The 20,768-nt window shown below is 43.1% G+C and overlaps 3 protein-coding genes across 4 annotated transcripts in view; 1 reads left to right on the top strand and 2 right to left on the bottom strand.

The window, feature by feature from the left end:
- Positions 1-4,644, bottom strand: part of CROT (carnitine O-octanoyltransferase) — a 23,437-nt gene extending 18,793 nt beyond the window's left edge. The window contains exons 1-3 of one of the 2 annotated variants that reach the window (XM_083405761.1): positions 4,508-4,644; positions 2,668-2,788; positions 242-366 (exon numbers count right to left, since the gene is read on the bottom strand). In XM_083405761.1, the coding sequence (XP_083261887.1) occupies positions 242-366; positions 2,668-2,782 (240 nt within the window). In that variant the 5' untranslated portion in view covers positions 2,783-2,788; positions 4,508-4,644. Of the gene's footprint in view, positions 1-241; positions 367-2,667; positions 2,789-2,957; positions 3,095-4,507 lie in introns of those variants that run through there. The other variant, XM_083405762.1, reaches the window with a different exon arrangement.
- Positions 3,725-12,052, top strand: LOC310661338 (uncharacterized protein; the record flags this gene model as incomplete). Its single annotated transcript, XM_083407186.1, has 7 exons — positions 3,725-3,748; positions 4,076-4,905; positions 5,986-6,296; positions 9,150-9,421; positions 9,515-9,638; positions 9,744-9,867; positions 10,687-12,052. The coding sequence occupies 3 exons, from the start codon at positions 3,725-3,727 to the stop codon at positions 6,086-6,088; spliced, it is 957 nt and encodes a 318-aa protein (XP_083263312.1). The 3' UTR covers positions 6,089-6,296; positions 9,150-9,421; positions 9,515-9,638; positions 9,744-9,867; positions 10,687-12,052.
- On the bottom strand, positions 11,781-18,797 carry ACBD7 (acyl-CoA binding domain containing 7). The gene is made up of 4 exons (XM_083405849.1): positions 18,639-18,797; positions 12,207-12,324; positions 12,054-12,116; positions 11,781-11,950 (listed from the first exon to the last, which is right to left on the bottom strand). The coding sequence occupies exons 1-4, from the start codon at positions 18,648-18,650 to the stop codon at positions 11,877-11,879; spliced, it is 267 nt and encodes an 88-aa protein (XP_083261975.1). The 5' UTR covers positions 18,651-18,797; the 3' UTR covers positions 11,781-11,876.
- Between the last annotated feature and the right edge of the window lie 1,971 nt (positions 18,798-20,768).

Below are 20,768 nucleotides of genomic sequence, written 5' to 3' on the forward strand. Positions count from 1 at the left end.
CTGGTTATTATGCATTTGTGCTGCTTTTCCACACATAAAAAGAGGGTTTTGTCCTGAAAATTCTGCTAGAATGTGTGGTTCATCCCACAACAGGAGACGAAGCAGTATAAGTAAGGATCAAAGTACTGAGTCAATGACTGATATTTCTAAGATATAATCCTTGCACCCTTTTCTTGTCTTTCATTAGAAAACTGATTATCAGCATGAATTAGCAAACTATGCAAGCTTTCTTAAAACATACCCAGTTCCTCTTCACTTTAGCTCTTTCAACTAATTTTTGATGTAGCTCTTTCCCAATCCCATTTCCAAATCTTTTTACTATGTCAGAAGTTCTTTGATATTCTTCTTGATTTAGGAAAGGTCTCACTGCAAAACACAAATGTTTAGTTAAACAAAAATGTTCTGAACCTTTTTATGACTGTACTTCCAAGTTGCGTTTATGTTCCAAAGTTCAAAATCAGTGTGCAGAAAACAAATTAAAAAAAAACCTGCCACGGCTGACAGTATCTGTAAAAGGTATTTCTTAACAGCTGAATGTTAACGACACGTAGTACTAAATGATGGCTCATGTGTGTGCAGGAGAATCGTTATACAGTAGTGCCCTGCAAGACAAATGCCTCAGAAGACTAAAAACTCGCAAGACGAAAGAGTTTTCCGTTTTTTGAGGTGCTTCGCAAGACGGATTTCCCTATGGACTTGCTTCGCAAGACGAAACGTCCTGTGCCTTTTTAAAAAAAAAAACGCCAATACATTCCTATGGGAAACCGTCAATACGCATTGGTGCTTCGCAAGACGAAAAAACTCGTAGAACGAAAAAACTTGCAGAACGAATTAATTTTGTCTTGTGGGGCACCACTGTAAGTTAATAACCACAAACAAAACTTTCATTATCATCCAGTATCAATTGAAATGGACAAAGTTTGCATATGTGGCTTAGTTAACAAGACTAAGAAGATGCCTGGGTGAATTACCGTAGCCTGCAGTCACTACACTCTAAAGTAAAAATGGAAAGCTCACACTGAGCCTGAACAGTAACCAGTATTCAGTAGATATATCGTAGATACAAGGTATTGTTTTTATCCTTTGAGAAGGAGTGTCACCACAACAAATCCTGAGAAGTTGAAGAGTGAAATGACATGGACAAGTCCTTTGGCAATATTTGAATATTTTGCCTAGCCTATATTTTGAGTGTAACTGAGCCAGTTCTATTTCTGTACTGTAAAATCTGCAAATTGCTCTCCTGCCCTTTTGCCAATCAGAATAGAGCCAAATACCATGCCTACCCTATTCCCTGGTTTGGTTTCAGATTATTACACCTGAAGAAAAAACAGTGAGCCATGGAAGAGTCGGGCAGCGCTAATCACTCAGTGATTATCCACCATTGCTAAATCGTGCTGGCAAGCCTACGTCTATTTACCAAGCCTGCTTGTTTTCTATTCAACTTCTTTCAAGTGTGCATATTGTCAGAGACTTACACTGCAATTCTAAGGAGCATTCCAACAGACTGGTATAGCTTGTAAATTGACTCTTAAGGACACAGTGATTACAGTGCTTGGCTGCAGAAATCTGAAGCTATTTGATTCTTAGGACTATGAAACTTTTAATAGATTAAACTTAAAGGACACAATGTACAATGACAACTTTATACACTGGCATAAATGCCCAATGTTTAGGAAGATATTCAGTGATAGTTGGGAATTATTTTTATTCAGAAGTGTTGCTAAAAAAAAAAAAAAAAGAATGCAAGTCCTCGGTAACAACCATTTTTTTCTAATAATGTTTCATGAAAAATGAAAACTTACAACAATAAGGGTTGCAAGTATTAATCAACTACAGCTTTAGTTGACCAAGCAATCAAATGGGAGCTAATTTTATTTCCAACCAAGGTATCCAACCCCCAGTGGATACAACCCATCCGATTTTAAATCGTGAATATGAGAGTTAAGGTTAAAAGGAACATTTTTTTAAAAGCTATATGGTTTGTAACAGGAATAAGAAAATATTTTTTTCCTTCTAGCAATGACTGCTATTTTTTGTTTTTAAACTGCAACATCTCATAGTTCCTTGGGTATTTCAAATAGGCATTCTACTGTGAAATACTAGACAATCTAGACAATACACAAATTTATTTACATTTACAGCCCAATCCTACTCAGAAGTAACCCCACTGAGTTCAATAGTACTCTCTTAGGCTGCAACCCTATACACATTTACCTGATAATAAGTTCTTTATTAACATCTTAATTATTGTTTCTAAGCATGGTGTCACTTACAGCTTCAGTATATAGAAATCTGCTGTATTTTGAAGGTTATGTGTCTTGGGTAGGAACCAAGTAATTTTAACATGGACACTGTCACTGTTTCAAGCTCCTCCCATTTGACTTTAGAAAGTGCAGAGTTGGATAAAGCTTTGCAACCTTTGCACAGTTCAGTGGCAAACATTTTTATTGTGACTTCATGTGCTTTAAATATTGAAAGCATACTGGTACATTTCGTGCTAACTCTGCAAATAAGGTAATGTATTATAGTAACACTGTTTCAAAATCCTTAGTACTTTCAGACTCTTAACATGCATGAAGTTATTTGACTAAGCAGACAAAAAGCAGGTTATTCTTTCCATGTTACTTAAGTCTTTACCCATAATAAACATTAACATTTGTTTAAGACCTGAATCGAGGTACTTCCTTAAAGATTCATCAAGAGCAGGAACGGGCAGTGAAGGGAGTGAACTCTGATACTGAAATGTACGCTCTTCGGAAGAATCAGTCACTTGGTTTTCCATGACGATCTGCAGAAAACAGTATTTTTTAAGAAAAATAAAAATAAACAGACTCCTATGAACTGATTGCACTTCCTGATCTGTCGTTAATTCATTTTACTTGGGTCATTTACAATGTAAACCTCTGCCATGATCCAAGTCGATTTGAATGTCCCTGCCTGTTTAAAAACAATCATACCTTTTACTCCAGAGACTTCACATTCTCCTTCTGCTGGAGTGTATATCTTCTACAGACCTTTTTTTAAAAGTCAAAACTTCAAAGCTATTCCCTCACAGCAAAGCTTCTAATCTGTGGGAACGGGAAACAGAAATGCAAGTCCTGGGTGTGCCTAGTGAAAAAGGTATTAATCCCGCCCTTCTGAAAGATCATACAGTGGATGCTCAGGTTGAGAACGTGATCCGTGCGGGAGGCACATTTGCAACCTGCAGTGTTCGCAACCCGTGCATCTGCGCATGCACGGCTCGCGATTCAGTGCTTCTGTGCATGCACAAAGAGCAATTCAGCGCTTCTGCGCATGCGCCGAAACCCGGAAGTAACCCGTTCCAGTAGTTCTGGGTTTGGCGCGGTGCGCAACCCGAAATCGCACAACCCAAAGTGTCTGTAACCCGAGGTATGCCTGTAATCCAGAGGGGCTCTCAATGACACTGAAGTTGATAATGATATGCAAATTTAAGTACAACCAAACCACCTTGTGCAGCTTATGAATTATAGTAATTAATGTATAGTAATAATACATCATGATCTTAATATCATACTCAATTGGGTTTACCCAACATGTATTTTCCCTCCATGGTACATATCACGATACCTCTTAGTGACAACCCTACACTATATTATTTCAATCCCTGCCCTTTGTTTACCACCAGTAGGTTGTTGTGTCAGAAGTCCAGAACAAGCCAGTCTTTACTGATTTTTGTGAAGCATCTGGGGCACCCATGGGAACAATGTCCCCTGACTGTGCGCAAAAGGTAATCTAAAATGGATTTATTTTGCTGGGCGATTGAGAAACACACACTTCAGTTTCTTCCCGAACCCTGACAACGTTGCTATCATTTCTCATTCATACACCGTCCAATACGCCCCAAGTGCTTCCCAAAAAGGAAAACTACAAACAGAGGCAGCTGACAGCTTAAGCAGGCTGCATATACACACTGTGCGTTGAAAATACATTCCCCCCCCCCAACGAACCCCAAGAACAGTCGTTCATTCAGGGACCTACAATCCGCAGCACCCTTAACAAGCCACGGTTTCCAGGATTTTTTTGAGGGGAGGGGAAATATGCTTTAAATGTGTAGGCAACCCTAGTTTCGCAGTCAGGTGCCCTGTGTCCAGCTGGGGCTCTACAGCAAGCAGTTGCAGGGACAGTGGTGGGCAAACAAAGTTTTGCTGGTGGCGTCAGCCCTAGCCCAGGACGGCTGATTGCACAGCAAATCAATAGCACTCTGTCACGCTCCGTTGCGAACTTTGCCTGTTTTCGCGTTGTTGCTTTTTTGCAGATTTCATCGGGTTGCGCTTTGCAAAGTGTCGAGTTTGTTTGGCTTTGGCTGTTGAGCTGCAGAAACAACAGGAAGCGACTTACGTGGTGGGGTGAGGGAAGGCGAAAGGGGAGCAAGAAATACCCCCCAAAAAACTCACTTGCGGGGCGCCCCCTACTTTCTGCGGGGCTCCCACCCCACCCGGGCGCCCTCCTCCTCCTCTTCCCACAGCGCTGCGCTGCCTCCCCCTACCTGAGCCCCGGCGCCTGGCAGGCCGCGCTGCTTGCTCGCTTTCCCGTTCGGAGAGGCCTCCGCGTAGCAGCCGGGGTCTTCGCCGCCGCCCGTCCCTCGGCCACCAGCCCAAACAGTGAAGCCGGAGTTGCTCAAGCGGGAGCGGCGGGAGGCGGAGGCTTCTGCTTCTTGGCTCGCTTCTCCTCTCACCTTTACCCCACATCCAGGCCTGCTGGGAAGGAGGAAGTGCCAGCGCCTGGCGGGGCTTCTCCAAGGCGGAGCGCGCGGTGCGCAAGGCGGGTTGGAGGCCGGCCTTGGGTCGCCTGGGCTGGGGCAGGGCCGACGCGGAGGGAGAGACCCGGGGGCGCCGGGAGCAGCTGCAGGGGGCGGGAAGCAGAGCAGACCCGGCGGCCCCCGCTGTCTGTCGGCTCGCCCGCTTTCTAACCCCGCACCGCCCGACCCACTTGCTACGTTTCTGAAGAGCTGCTGCGCGCCACACCTGCTCCTTATTTTTTTATTATTAAAACGCCGTGCTCCTTTTAAAGAAGCGGTGCGCGAAAAGAAGGGGGAAAAACGAAAAGAAAAAGCACTTCCAGGCGGAGTTTGGCAACGAACCCCGTTAATTTCGTTGGGTTTTTGAACAGGTTTTCCCACTCACAGCGACTCTTAAAAGAAGAGCGCATCCAGGGGTTCACAGGATATATACACACTGTAAAAATCGCAATCGTGCTTGCTGGTGCTGCAACCAGAGGCACAAAGCCAGAATCTTAAGGATTTCTTACCGCTGCCAAAACTTCTAATTATGGATTACATTTGAGTCCGTGGGACACACCATGGTTTGGGGAGGGTCCCCTCTGAAAACTCAGAAGATCCATGCTATTTAAACTTTTACACCATGGAACCCCCGGTGCATGGTTTTCCCAGTGCAATCTATAGGCACTGATGTGATCTGATATGTGATTCTTTCCCCCTAACAATTCTATCCAGGTGACTCCGTTCAGAACTTTTCTTATAGATGTCTTATGTGTAGATTTTCTGATCCTAGGTATTAGAGTTCCTGCCAACCTAGCAGTTTGAAAGCACGTCAAAGTGCAAGTAGATAAATAGGTACCGCTTTCTGTGCACTGCTCTGGTTCGCCAGAAGCGGCTTAGTCATGCTGGCCACATGACCCGGAAGCTGCACGCCGGCTCCCTTGGCCAATAAAGCGAGATGAGCGCCGCAACCCCAGAGTTGGTCATGACTGGACCTAATGGTCAGGGGTCCCTTTACCTTTACCTTAGGTATTAGAGTTTTTTGGAAGCGACATTATTCAGAAGAATACAAACGTTAACAAAAATGCAAGAAGACTGCAATATAACGCAACCATAATTATTACCACACCCGTACTACAGACTGCAAAAGGTATGGAGGTATTCCCATGAACAGTGTATATAAATTACAGTAGTCAGCGCATCTCATAAATTTACTTCCGGTGTCATATTAGTAAGGATATTAGCAGGGCCCTCTACAACATTTCTAATACCAATTATATAAGTAACACAATCAAAGCTAAAATTAAGCCTCAGCTGAAACTGGAGTGTGTGGAGGGGGTGTGTGTGTGAGAGAGAGAGAGAGAGAGAGAAATCTTGTTTGCCCCAAACTTCACAATTTTAGTTATTGTTCTGGAGCCTTGCAAAAAGAGGGAAATGTTCACCCATTCAAAGTGAAAGTATGAAGCATGGGCCTTTCTCCTAGCTGGCTTTGTGACATCATCATTTAGCTAAGTCTGATTGCCTGCAGGATAATGTGGCATCATCACATCAGGAAAAGGTAGATTCAAATTAATTCCCAGTCTTCATTTTGTACTACGGCGAGAAGGCATCTGCCACATACAAATAAAATGTCTTGATAGCTCATCTGTTTCTTGGAAGTGTGGGCCACAAACAAATGCATAGTTGACAAACTTTATGACAATTCCGTCTGGTGAGTTTTGCATCTTGCCTGTTTCAGATGACCAGGCCATCTTTTAAACATATTTGTATCCATATTAATCCATAGCATTTAATATTTCTTAAGGGAACATGTATTTATATTTATTTAAAGCACAAGCCATTTTTAATACTTGCAAAATAGCCTTGGGGCAAGGCTTTGAAGTGTCAAAGATAATCTTTACGATGTGGTTTACCTAACCATTTATTTACTTAATTTATATACCACCTTTATCTTCCAAGGAGCTCAAGGTTATCCTACTCCTCATTTCATCCTCACAACAAGCCTGTGGGGTAGGTTAGGCTAAGAGATGGTGACTGGCCCAAGGTCACCCAGTGAGCTTCATGGCTGGGTGAGGAATTGGACCCTAGTGGTCTCCCAGGTCATAGTACAATACTCTTAACCATCATGCCACACTGGAAGAGTCATACAAACACTAGTGAGTTCATTCCCACTGAGACCTCACAGCTTAAATAACATCTTGTTTCTGTACAGCCTGCAGTGTGTTGAATTGTTCAGGGAATGAAGTTCTTGAACCCAGCTTACCTGACATTGACATATATAATCATTGTGTCAATGTGGAAACCCCGTTGTTTGTTGGGCCACTGCCCCCCCCCCAACATGGATTGACTTAGGGTGTAGCTAGGCAGGGTGGCAGATCATCCACAATCGGCTCTCGTATGTTGTGTTAAGTTTATTCTGGTTTTTGTTTTCTCTTTTTCTACAATATGGACCCACTGGTCTGCTGTACAGTGTTATGTTTCTGTCAGTCAGTCATAAAAACATTGGAAGCTGACTTGTACTACACTAGTTTAGAATTGTGTGGCAGGATTTCAAACAACAGTCCCTTCCAATCCCAGCCCTACCTGGAGACACCAGAGACCTCCTGCATGTAAAATAGTTGCTCTACCAAATGAGCTATGGAGGTTCTTCTCAGTTATTTATAAAACTGTGGCTACTTGATCGGTAATTAGTCAAGTGCGGGGTAAAGTAAACAAACCAAGTCAGAAAATCAGTCTGAAAATCTCCAGTTTCTACACTCCCACCAACTTTCTTCATTTTAGATGTGACTTGTCAATAGTTCCAGCGGCCCCACTCCAAATCTGGAAGCTTGTGTTTCTTGGATTAGATCTTCTCATAGTCTTCCAACTGCAGATGGTCTCGCATCCAGTCTCCCATATCTGTATTTCCAGTACAGTGGTACCTCGGGTTACATACGCTTCAGGTTGCAGACTCCGCTAACCCAGAAATAGTACCTCGGGTTAAGAACTTTGCTTCAGGATGAGAACAGAAAACGTGCTCCAGCGGTGCAGCAGCAGCAGGAGGCCCCATTAGCTAAAGTGGTGCTTCAGGTTAAGAAAAGTTTCACATTAAGAACGGACCTCTAGAACAAATTAAGTACTTAATCCGAGGTACCACTGTACTGGAAGTTTATTCCATTTGCTTCTGGTGTGGCATTGCCTTGCCTCTTTTTTGTCCTTATGACAGATGTGACTTTAATAGGATTGTAGAACTGACACCCACTATATCCAAATTGATTCTGGTTTGTACTTCCTTTGAAAAAGGATCTACGGGGACTGGGGAAGGGCTTTCCACAGGGAGCGTTTCAGATGTGTCTGCATTTCTGTTGGCAAAATGCCTAGGTGTTTAAAGTTCACTGGTGGTCCAGCAGACCTCATGCAGTATTTTTTTGTTGAAGCAGCCTCAGTATATCACATCAGTGTCTGCCCTCAACTAGCCTCCACCTGCCAGCCAGGGAGCGGCTGCACCTACTGTTAGTCTCCCTGCCTTCCACCCCACCAGCCCCAATGAGCACCAGCAACCACTGTAGGGATGGTTCAGTTAGTTCCAGCTCCCTGGTGCATTTCCACATAGTCAAGCAAACTCTCAGTCAGACTGTAGGGCATGTTGCAGCTTGAACGTCCAGAAGATGGCAGTGTTGCCTACAACAGTCGCAAGTACTGTACTTTGAAATCCTTTGTCCTTACCAGAGTTTCAGCAGAATCTTATACTATGTTTAGTTTGTCTAAAAGATGTAGTTGTTTTCTTTCAAACCATCCTCTGCATTTGACTTCTCTGCCTACTTTAAAAAACAAAAACGTTCGTATTGGCAGTTTCTGAACTTCTGAGTTCTGCCTGTTGGTCATAGCTGCAACAGTGGACATCATTTATCGCACTATAAATAAATCAGGATGTTTTGCCCAGCAAGTTGGATGAGTATTTGTGACTCCATTAGAATATAATACCTGCTTGCGATATCCATAAAGAGCATAACTGATATTGTAGAATGCCGAACTTGCAATCTAAATTAGTGACTTTTAAATTCTGAGCGTTCAAGAGAACGAGAGAAACAAAATGGAAATGAAAAAATATATATTCAAAAGCAAGGTGTGGAGTCAGATTTATGTTGCTTTTGTAGTTGGGTTGCAATATTGATGTATTGGGCTAGGAGAGACCTACTTGCTGAATTCCATCTCCTGCTATCAGTACTCCTGTTATGACATCACACTCCCAATAGCCTCAGGGGGGGGGGGTAAAGTCTTTCACCATATTTAAGGGAGCCTTTAAACATTCAGAAAAACTTGAGCCACAAATGGCCCTAGCAGTGTGACCAGTTGCTGCTGCACAGCCTTGCTGCCCATCAAAAAAAGGACTCACAAATGTGAGCTTGCTACTAATGAACTTCTCTCCCAGGCAGTAACGGTAAAGGGACCCCTGACCATTAGGTCCAGTTGTGGCCAACTCTGGGGTTGCGGTGCTCATCTCGCTTTATTGACCAAGGGAGCCGGCATACAGCTTCCGGGTCATGTGGCCAGCATGACTAAGCCGCTTCTGGCAAACCAGAGCTTCGCACGGAAACACCGTACCTATTGACATGCTTTCGAACTGCTAGGTGGGCAGGAGCAGGGACCGAGCAATGGGAGCTCACCCTGTCAGAGGGATTCAAACCAACGACCTTCTGATTGGTAAGTCCTAGGCTCTATGGTTTAACCCACAGCGCCACCTGCGTCCTCTCCCAGGCAGTAGCAATGGTATATTTACCAGAGTTTTCTTTGCAGGTGCTGATGATGTTCACTGCAGCCCTTAAGGTGATGGCATCATGGCCCTGGCCAAGGAGGATTTTGCCCAGCCTGGGAATGTAACTGCTAATGTAGATTATCAATACTGCTATTATTACACCAGGTAATACCTAAATTAAAGATCTGAAATAGAAGTGGCTCTTATGAAAGACTCAGTGAATTTTATTTTAAATGAAAGCATCAATTGGTGTTTTGTTTTGTTTTTAAGAAAGGAAAAGATTCATCTGCCCTGAAAGCCCAGTGTTATTCAACGGTTTATTTGTCTGCTTTCAAGTGGCAGCGAAGCTCCTCATATTGCACATGGTGAGACAAAATGGACAGTTCGATAGCAGGTGGGTAAGTGTTTCTCAGATTAGAAGTACAATTCACTGCAGTAATTTAGGTAGATATCATTAGGTAGGCCAGAAGAAACATATTATCAGAAAGCAGAAAATTATTTTAGGGTTCTTCCCCCTTTTACAATCCATAAACAGCAAGTCCATTCACTTGAAGACCTTTTACACCGGAAAATTCTCAGCTTCTTACAAAACAGTGAACTGCAATTTTCTGTCCTGTGCAAAGGGCAAATTTTTTTAATTTTGAAACATTTAATGGTTTTGTAACAATGAAACAGCATCCAATTACTGAGTAAAGCAATTCCCATGGCTATCGTGTTGTACTGGCAACTGGAGTTTCCAGACCCTTTTCAACCAAAAAGACCAACCAGGCATCAAATGGGCACATTATCATGAATATAGAGTAGGTCCCTGAATGGCTCTATTGAATTTGTTGTGCAAGTCACATCCAATTTCTTTCCAAACTTGTAAACTAAACTTGGAGAGGAAAGCAAGTGTTGAGACAATTGAATCCTTTGTTCAGTAGATGTAAGAACACGTTCAGTTAAAGAGATTCCTGAACTGTAGAATAATGTTCACTGTGGCCAAAGAAATAAGCAGGGTGTTATAGCAGTTTAGTTCAGAACCAAGCTTGGAAGGATGGGAACAACTCGCTGCAATTTGTTGCATATTTGTATTGCTATGTTGTTTCTGAAGGGCTTACATAAACTTGAACCTCTTGCAATTTATCTGGAATTAGGTCAGTCGTTCCTTTGGATATTTTTTTGTTCCTCTGTCAGACGTCCAGGCTAACCATTTCCATTTTATCGCAAACAGTTACAGCTCATGAAAAAAACACTGAGATTTCAAGAACTGGCTAGTCCACTGAAGCAGTTCAGCATGTCCCACTTCCTACATGGCGAGAAGTTCCAAGGCACTGGGCTGGGATAACCCAGCCAGATGGGTGGCAGATAAATATCACCATCAGCAGCAGCCTTCTTCAATGATTTACCCCACCCAGAACACTCAAAGAGCATTCTAGTTCCCTCCCACTGCTATGTGTTCAGAATCATTAGTCAGCAACCTCCTCAGCAAAATAAATGTATGTCCAAAAATTTAAGACTCTAAAGCTGCAGTGAAATGAGGTAGCATAAAGGCATTTGGCCTTAATTGATCCTTGTTCTAATTAGACATTGTTCAGTCATGTACATGAGGCCAATGGAGGCCTGTCTGGGTATGACTCCACATGCTTCCTCCACAACCCAAATATATCCTCCTAAATCTCAAGATGTAACAGCGGTTGATAATCTGGTGTGATGAAATCTGCGGAAGCAGAGATGATTACTTCACATCTTAAGGACTGTGTCATAAGTTGCAAATACGTTTTGATTGCAGTCAGTCTTTATTAATGTTTGCCTGTTAATTGGAATATTTTGTTCTTTCAAAGAAGAAAGTGTTTCGGATAATTAATAGGTAAATTGATTTTCGGGCAAGGAAATTGCATGCAACCAGAAGCAACTTATCACATTTGAGAAGTCTGTGTGTGGTTTTGTGTTTCTTTTGCAATGGGTGTGTAGGTGTAAATACATGATTTCAAAACCTTATGCCATCTGAAACGGTCCATCAGTGCAAGACAGCTCCTATCACTGCCAGCGCTGGCAGGGCTGAACGGAGTTGCACTACAGGTTCCCCATCTCTGGTGTCACTATTTGGAACAGAAGTGCTACCAGTATTTCCTGTAAGTAGAACTAATCAGATGTATTATAATAGCCTAACATCACTGCCGTTCCCAAAGTTGTTGAATTATTATTTTTTCTACTGCGTGAGTGCAAACTTTTATATTGACATGGGCAAGGAGAAGATTGCTGTGAATATTTAAGTAGCCAAAACCATGAATATTACTAGCTTAAAGAGGATCCAAACAAGCCGTGTCCAAAGAAGAAAAAAGTTTATTGCAAATAATGATGTTCACATCAGTCTGAAAATGAGTAGTGCCCTTGCCTTTCAACTAACTGTCGAAAGAAAATCTACAGTCCATATTTCGCTATCATCTCATTTGCTTTAGAAATGTAAGCCTTCATGGCATCTTCTTTTGACATACCTGTAAAGGGGGGAAAATCATCTTTATTACTATGCCTTATTTGTTATTTTCACATGACATTATTTTGAATCAGAATAATAAAGAGCTGTAATAAATCCATCACCTTTCTTCTGGTTCCATGCTTCCCATTTTGCTTTGCCTTTCAAATCCAGCATCCCAGGACACTCTGCCAAAAGACAACAACTAAGTTTCAATAAAAACCACGCAAAGTATCTTTGAAATGAATATATAAACATGTAGGTATGTACAAAGTTACCAATATTAATATTTCCCACGGTCGACTGCTTGTAGAGTCCATACAGTTCTTTTAGTTCATCATCAGTTGGTTTGGTCTTTAGTTTTTTTACTTTTTCTGCCACGGTGTTGAAGTCGGCCTGAAGAGAGGCAAAAAACATAGGAATTTCACTTAAAACAGCCATATATTGCTTCCAAGGAGTTTGATGCTTCAGGGAGGAGTCTCTCTGAGTCTCACCTGGTCATGCCAGAGATTAAACTTGAGACCTTCTGAAACACAAGACAAATGCTCTACCAGCGAGTTATGCTAAGAAGCTTCCCATGCAACCAGCAGTTGCATGCAGTCAAGTTGTAGCATCGCTTGAATCTCGCTCTCTTTCTCTGTGTAAGCTGCAATGCAGATACTGAAGACACTGGGCATCTTTCCAACTCTGTTCAATATCAGCTCTCTCAGCAAGCTGGGTTGTTTTTTATTTGCCTTGGTAGTTTTCTATTCTTGGGTATAAGGTTTCATTTGAAGTAAGCCAGTTTAATCAGTCTGACATGGCTACAAGAATGTCACATTATACTACCAGGCCGGAATATGCTCGTCTGCGATAGGACCAATATTTAAAACCACTTACTTCTCAGTCCTATGCATGTTGGTTCAAAAGTCCCAATGGACCTGCTCCCAGGAAGGCAGGTATAAAATGGCAGCCTTAATGCAGGTTTATTTCTCTGTAACACTTTAATGATCAGCAAGGGGCTAATTTGGCTCACTGATTTTAAAGCATGTTTATAGACAGGAATTACCTACCCAAGTTTATTTTTGAGTAAAAAGCATGGGATTTTATTATTTCCATATCAGTATAACAGTGTTCCACCACAAAGCAGGTTTATGCTCATTTTATCCTAAGATTTCTGTCAGGCGGGCTAGGGTGAGCTAGCAGCTTGCCCAGGGGTCAGCAAACTTTTTCAGCAGGGCCAGTCCACTGTCCCTCACATCTTGTGGTGGGCCGGACTATATTTTTCTTTGGGGGGGGGGGGGATGAACGAATTCCTATGCCCCACAACTAACCCAGAAACGCATTTTAAATAAAAGCGCACATTCTACTCATGTAAAAGCACCAGGCAGGCCCCACAAATAACCCAGAAACACATTTTAAAGAAAAGGACACATTCTACTCATGCAAAAACATGCTGATTCCCAGACCGTCCACGGGCCGGATTTAGAAGGCAATTGGGCTGGATCCGGCCCCCAGGCCTTAGTTTGCCTACCCATGAGCTTGCCAAAAGGCCTCATTTTGGGCTTCATGGCTGCCATCTGTTCAATATTCTGTCAGATCTGCTGATTTTCGACTACACTGAGGTCAGAACTACATTACATGTGAAACACAGATACTGCTGTCAAGGATTCAAGTTCTGCTCCCCTGTTTCTCCCTAATGGGCATGCTCACTTAGCCTACATTGTCATATAACCACACTAGTGATGGGACCACATATTGCGAGCAATCAACAACCCAAGTTCTTCTGTCTTTGAGCTGAAAAAAGACAGTTATCCCAAGTTCAATATTTTTTATAGAAAAAGGTTTCCTTCCCATGGGTGGGGGGAGAGAATGGTTTTGGCTGCAAACAGCTTCTTCAACCCTAATCCTCTCAATACCCAGTGTGTGGCTTTGATATTTGCACTAATGACAACTCCCAAGAGCAGGAAGCTCTGGATAAGTGAATCCAGTAACTCAAGGATAGAGTGAGTGTACATTTTTGTGAATTGGCTCCTAGAACAGACAACGATGTTTTTAAAAAGAGAAACGTATGGGACTGGAAAGGCTGTTTTTCAGTTCTCTTTGTCAGTCTCCAAGAATCACAGATCGTGTTTCAAGAATTCTAAATGAAGAACTTGACTAGTTTTACATATTCATTTATATAACACATTGGCCACTTTTCCCACACAAAAACCCCTTACAAATAAAGATTCTAGTCTAGAGTCCACATGGTTTAGCAATCTCCTTTCCCCTTTACAGCAGAGCTAACTTTACAAAAAGTAAGACATGCCCAGCATCTTTTTATTCTGCTACTTCAGGGTAACCTTGAGTCAGTGTCAATAATTCTCTCAACTGCCTTTGCTATGATTCTAAGTCACAAGAGGTGCAATACAGTGATGCAGGAAAGGAGATACTGCTCCACTATACGTAGTACAGCTCTTGTATTGACCCTTCTTCGCCAACAACTGGCATGCATTACCTATGCCCCGATGGCTACATTACTAAGTTATTTATTTGATTAGCACTGTGAAATCTCCAGGCAGACCTGCAGTTATATGCATGAGCAGTAGGATGCGTATTTTGCACAAAGCTCATGACACAATGATCCTGCCAGAACTGCATGCCAACCTGTGGCAAATCAATCGGGCTCTTTCCTCACAAGTGCTCTAATGTCTGTTATGAGAAATAAAGGTCAGGTTAAGCACCGTGACTATTTTAACAAAGGTGTCATAAGGAACCTGTCTCTCCTATCAGAAATTAAAATACTGCAAAGAAACAAATAATTCTGTATGAAGCTTTCCAAATAGGCAGACAGCCAGCACTAAAATCCGGACTCTTAATCAACTCATCCTTGGCTCACAAAGATGCAGTCGTCAACTCTTAAATTCCCATAACCTCTCCCCCCACAAACATTCATTAGATGAAACGACTATAGAACATCACTGAAATTAAACAATGAGCTACTGTGTTCCATTACAGAGCAGTTACCGGTATAACAGGGCACCCATTCATTACTGTGTCCACTATGTGTAACCATAGTATCCATTCATTCATTCATGCTATCCTATTTTAGACCCACTGATACAAATATCGTTACAAATTCAGAGTTGGTTTCCCATCCTTCTTTTGATTAATTCTCACTATTACCCCCCCCCCCCCCGATTCTATTCTTTCTTCCCACATGCTTCCATTAATATTAGAATAGTAGATTTAACTACACCTAGCCATAAAAAGCTTGCCATAAAATTATGGCGAACTATCCAGTTCCAGAGGGACGCGGGTGGCGCTATGGGTTAAACCACAGACCTAGGACTTGCCGATCAGAAGGTCGGCAGTTCAAATCCCCGCGATGGGGTGAGCTCCCATTGCTCGGTCCCTGCTTCTGCCAACCTAGCAGTTCGAAAGCATGTCAAAGTACAAGTAGATATAGGTACCACTCTGGTGGGAAGGTAAACGGTGTTTCTGTGCGCTGCTCTGGTTCGCCAGAAGCGGCTTAGTCATGCTGGCCACATGACCTGGAAACTGTATGCCAGCTCCCTCAACCAATAAAGCGAGATGAGTTTTCCAGTTTCTTTTCTTATGAATTTTTATTATTATTCTGAAAGTGTGGCATGGGGGGGGGGGAGTTTTAGAACCACTGGCCTAAATCAATGCTTTTAAAAGTACCCTTTGGCTGCAATGCTATACTGTATACTTAGGAGTAAGCCCCATTGATTACTGGGACTGCACTACTCATAGGACTGCACTGTCAACTCAAAAGTGGTCTGCCAGGGGCATAGCATGGGGGGGGGTTGCTATTGTGCAATGTAACCCTGACGTCCTTTTCAGCATGCAGACCTACCTGTGCTTTTTAAAGGATACCAACCAGGGTGGCAATGGCTTTGTAAAAAGAAGGAATCCCAGTAAATTCCCCCTCTAGCTAAGAACATAAAATCTCATACTTCTTAGTGGGGGTGCTTTGAAATTATCTGATAAACTATATTCAGGATTGTTTGCGTAAAGTCACTTATGCACTTGCTCTGAATAGGAGAAAGAATATCTGTATTGTTACAGGGGCACTGAAACATAATTCCCCCCCTCTCGAATATGTAATCTCATTAGTTATCCCTAAATATTCTGTAATCACCTTGTGAGCTCTTTTGCAAATAGCGTATTACAGCTCACCCAGAAGGCATAGCTTGATTGCACAATATAGAATTGCCTAAATAAATGTATAAAATAGGTCGTGACTGACTGTCTCCATGCTTCAGTCTTCCTGGAGACTGAGTGTCATTGCCAGGCAAGAGGACAGAAACCAGGGATGGTCCTAGGGGACCAGATTTACCGGACCATACCAGCCCCCTACCTTGCAGAAATCTACTATGTGGAATACCGCAGACTTTTTACAGCGGCTAGATTAAATGTCCTTGACTCTGCGATATTGTGGGGAAGGTACAGGGGAGTACCATACGCCCAGAGAACCTGTCATTGTGCCATGGGTGTGGTTGAGTCCACCGAACACATTCTCTTGACTTGCCCTTCTTATGCAGAGCTTAGACAAAATTTTATAGCCCCACTTCTACGTCAATTTAGCTTCCTACCCGGAGAAAACCAGGTTTTACACTTGCTAAATAATGTCACTAGAGCTATACCTTCCTTGGTATAGCTCTAATGTCACTAGAGCTATACCTTCTTTTTTTAGCTTTTAAGCGTCGCAAGACTATAATTGACTGTATTGATATAGGGCTATCTGTTTAACTCATTTTAGTGTTGGTTAAGTTTTAAAATCTTTTTCGATGTTTTTAACTGTGTACTGACAAATGTTTCTTTTTCTGACTGACGGTCGAATAAAAGGTTGATGATGACTGTCTCCATGCTGCAGCATCCTTTCTGGAATGCCAAAACTGAGAAGAAAGCCCCTACATGGCCATGCACTTTGGGCGAAATACATTTATGGGGGGGGGACCCCATTAACCACAAAGGTGACATACAAATATTATTAGAGAAACAACAAAATCTTAAAATCTATTTACTGTTGCAATTGATGTGGAAAAACTATTGTATTCTAACTGGATGCTAATCACTTTTGTATACAGTTGTGTTTTTAATTCTAAATTGCCCGTTGCTTTATTACATTTCTACATCTAGATGGCATTATAAGAAACAAGCTAGCAGCCATTCATTTAAATTGGAGCGGGTGGCTGTGGCTTGCATGTGTGCAGAGAGTCACAAAGACTGCATGTTACACAACAATCATTTGTAGTCCTCAAATCCCCCTTGCGAAAGATTCAGCCAAAATCCAGGCAGTTAAGCAGAGCTGCTGTGTGCAGAGTTTGAGTACTTCTGGGGGAGGGATTATGATGCTGCTGAATCTGCCTTCACCAGCTGCATCACTTTAGCTCTTCCTAGCCGTTCTCTGCATGATGCTAATGCTGGCCCAGCAGAGTAAGTAGGAAAGAGCTGAGGTCTGCACATCAGAAAGAGAAGAGACTGCAGCTTCCGATCCTAGCATGCAAGTGGAGTGTTGCAGTCCTCAAACTTTGCTGCTCCCCGGCCATAAATGCTCCGATGGAGGAAGCCCTAAGTGTTTGTGCAGTCATACTTAACTCGGAGTGGAGACTAGCTAGCACATGAACAAAAAATGAACATGCAGCACCCAAATCCTGAAAGACAAGACTCTCCACTGCTCCCCTATAATTCTCTAAAGCTGAAACCCCAAACCAGTCCATCAGGCAGGTAGGTCCCTGCCTTGTCCCCAAGCAATTCCACAGATCTTCTGCAACTGTGCACGGAAACTTGCCCAAGTTTATGGTTTCAACACTAAATGGACTGCAACTCCCATTTGTGTGGTTGAGTGGGGGTGGAGGGACTCGTTTCATCACATTATACTTCATGAATCAGTACAGTGGTACCTTGGGTTAAGAACTTAATTCATTCTGGAGATCTGTTCTTAACCTGAAACTGTTCTTAACCCAATGTACCACTTTAGCTAATGGGGCTTCCCGCTGCCACCACGCGATTTCTGTTCTCATCCTGAAGCAAAATTCTTAACCCGAGGTACTATTTCTGGGTTAGCGGAGTCTGTAACTTGAAGCATCTGTAACTTGAAGCATTTGTAACCTGAGGTACCACTGTACTAGCTGGAGGAGCTGCAAATGCACGGCTATAACTGTCCAGGTTTTAAAGTTCTACCTCCTCAATTCTGCACCTACATACTTCAACATGAGGTGCAATGTTATGGTGACTTGGGGGGGGGGGTCTAGTTGATCACTGCAGTGCTGACCACTGAGCCAAACAGCTGGGAGGGGGGAATTCCCTTCCAACCAAAAGGTGTAGGAAATAATCAAATAGGGAAACCCAAGCCACACTTTTTTTAAAAGAGTGTATTACACAGCAATTCTATACATGTCTGTTCAAAAATAAGTTCTATTGAGTTCAATGAGGCTCAATCCTTCCAGGTATAGGATTGCTCGGTGCAGGCATAGGATTTGCCTAAGAATAGCTTCTCTGGATTGGATCGGATCGAAGCCAGCAGCCTATCCTGCATAGCACGGGAGGTCACTCGCCGGATACTGCTGCAAAACCTGGGGACCAGCAGCCCTCCCGCGCTACTCGTCCCCAAGTTCCACTCTTGGCGCAGTCCAGGTCCCTCCAGAAGCTGCGCTCACGCCGCTGCTTCAGGCGCCGGCCGGCTCCCCCCCCCCCCGCTCCTTCCCTCGAGGTTCCCTTACCTCCAGAGTCATGGTGCACAACCTGCGACGGCTCCTGCGCTCTCAGCAAAGCCCCGCCCCCGTCCGGAATGAAGCCGCAGCTCCCTCTCGCAGCCCTTATTTATAATGCCGTCGGCCCAAGCGTCCCCATTGGACAAGAAGGCACTGTGACGTCGCACCAGAGGCGCGAGCTCCCGAAAAGTGAGCCAAGTAGGCGATGCTGCTGCTGTTGCCTCGCCGCCTTGGAAACCAGACCAGCTGCGGCGAGGCAGCGCGCTTTGGCGATTGGCGGCTGGGCTTTGCGGCAGCAGCCCCGTCGAGTCGCTAGGGGGCAGTGGTGAGCAGCGCGCGAGAGCGCCGGACGCTGTTAGCTGCAGACCCATTCGCAATGGGCTGAGCTTCAACAAAATGTTGCAGTGTACCATTGCTTCTGACGATGGGGTTTGGGGATCTGCTCTCCTCCGGATGTTGTTAGACTGCAGCTCTCCTCAGTTGCATGCCGGCGGAATACTCTCCCTGCAGAAAGCCACTGGATCCCCTTTTTAATAGCCTCAAGGTGGTTGCTTAAGAATTTTTTTATTTCCCCATGTTATTATTGTCTGCCAGTTAGGTTGACTTATTTTTCAGCTGCCTTTTGTTTATTGCTGATTTATTGTTCTGCCATCTTGTACATTTTAGTCTATGGTTCGTTTTATTGCATATTTTTATAAGCCTTGTAAGCTGTGTTGCATTTCTGTTGGTTTAAAAACCAGGATATAAATAAAAACACTATTACGATTGCTAAGAGTTGTTAGGAGTTCCCTATTGCCCTCACAGAGCTGCAATTCCTAGAGTTCCCTGGTATGAAAAAGAATTGATTGTTAAACAGCTCTGTGTATTCTAGCACTGTGAGGGGAATAATGGTCTCCTAACAATTCTCAGCACCCTTTGCAAACTTTCAGATCCCAGGATACTTTAGGAAAACTGTCCTGAGCTCTATGGATGAAGGGTAGTACAGTGGTACCTCAGGTTGCATATGCTTCAGGTTACATATGCTTCAGGTTACAGACTCCGCTAACCCAGAAATAGTGCTTCAGGTTAAGAACTTTGCTTCAGGATAAGAACAGAAATCGGGCTCCGGTGGCGTGGCAGCAGCAGGAGGCCCCATTAGCTAAAGTGGTGCTTCAGGTTAAGAACAGTTTAAGGTTAAGAACAGACCTCCGGAATGAATTAAGTACTTAACCTGAGGTACCACTGTATACAGATTTACTAAATAGTAATAATAACAAGCCATGAAACATTTCAAAAGGGTAAGCAGAAAGGACTCTCCACGGAACCTCTAAAATTAGAAAAAGACTTAATAAGCACAAATAAGAAAATGCTCTCTAATATGTATAAGCTCCTTCTTGACTGGGAGGTCAAGGAGGAGGAAATGAAATGTGTTATGGGGCAGTGGGCTGGAGACTTTGGCTACAACATTCAGATGGAATCATGGGAGAGGCTGTGGAGGGAGGACCTCAAGTTCACAGCATGCTATGACTTGAAGGAGAACTAACTGCATGAAGATGCTCTTGTTGTTGTTTAGTCGTTCAGTCGTGTCCGACTCTTCGTGACCCCATGGACCAGAGCACGCCAGGCACTTCTGTCTTCCACTGCCACCCGCAGTTTGGTCAGATTCATGTTTGTAGCTTCGAGAACACTGTCTAACCAATGAAGATGCTCTACAGATGGTATAAATGTATAAAACTAGATCAAACCTCTGTTGGAGATGCGAGGAAGCGGAAGGCAACATGATCCACATGTGGTGGAACTGTAAGAAAACCAAGGATTTCTGGGAAACAATTTACAATGAAATTAAAAAAAATGTTTAAATGCACCTTCCCAAAGAAGCCTGAAGCCTTCCTACTAGGCATAATGAATAATGAAATCCCAAAAAGATTAAGGAAAATATTTATATATGCTGTAGTAGCAGCTAGGATCGTTATTGCTAAAATATGCAAAGGGGACTCTGTGCCCACAAAGTTAGACTGGCAAAGTAAAATGTTAGAATATGCTGAACTAGCAAGATTCTGAGACCATACAGATCAAATATTCAACAGAGAGCGGAATATTTATAGGGATTACTTAAAAGAACATTGTAATATTACCAATTCATTGGCAGGCTTGGATTGA

The sequence above is a fragment of the Podarcis tiliguerta genome, assembly GCF_965153285.1.
Source record: "Podarcis tiliguerta genome assembly, chromosome: 12".
NCBI lineage: Eukaryota > Metazoa > Chordata > Lepidosauria > Squamata > Lacertidae > Podarcis > Podarcis tiliguerta.

Excerpts from the sequence above, each read along its gene's own strand:
- ACBD7 (XM_083405849.1), bottom strand. Across the intron at positions 12,117-12,206 it reads CGTGGGAAATATTAATATTG|AGTGTCCTGGGATGCTGGAT; the intron begins GTAACTTTGTAC and ends GTCTTTTGGCAG. Across the intron at positions 11,951-12,053 it reads AGCATGGAACCAGAAGAAAG|GTATGTCAAAAGAAGATGCC; the intron begins GTGATGGATTTA and ends CCCCCTTTACAG.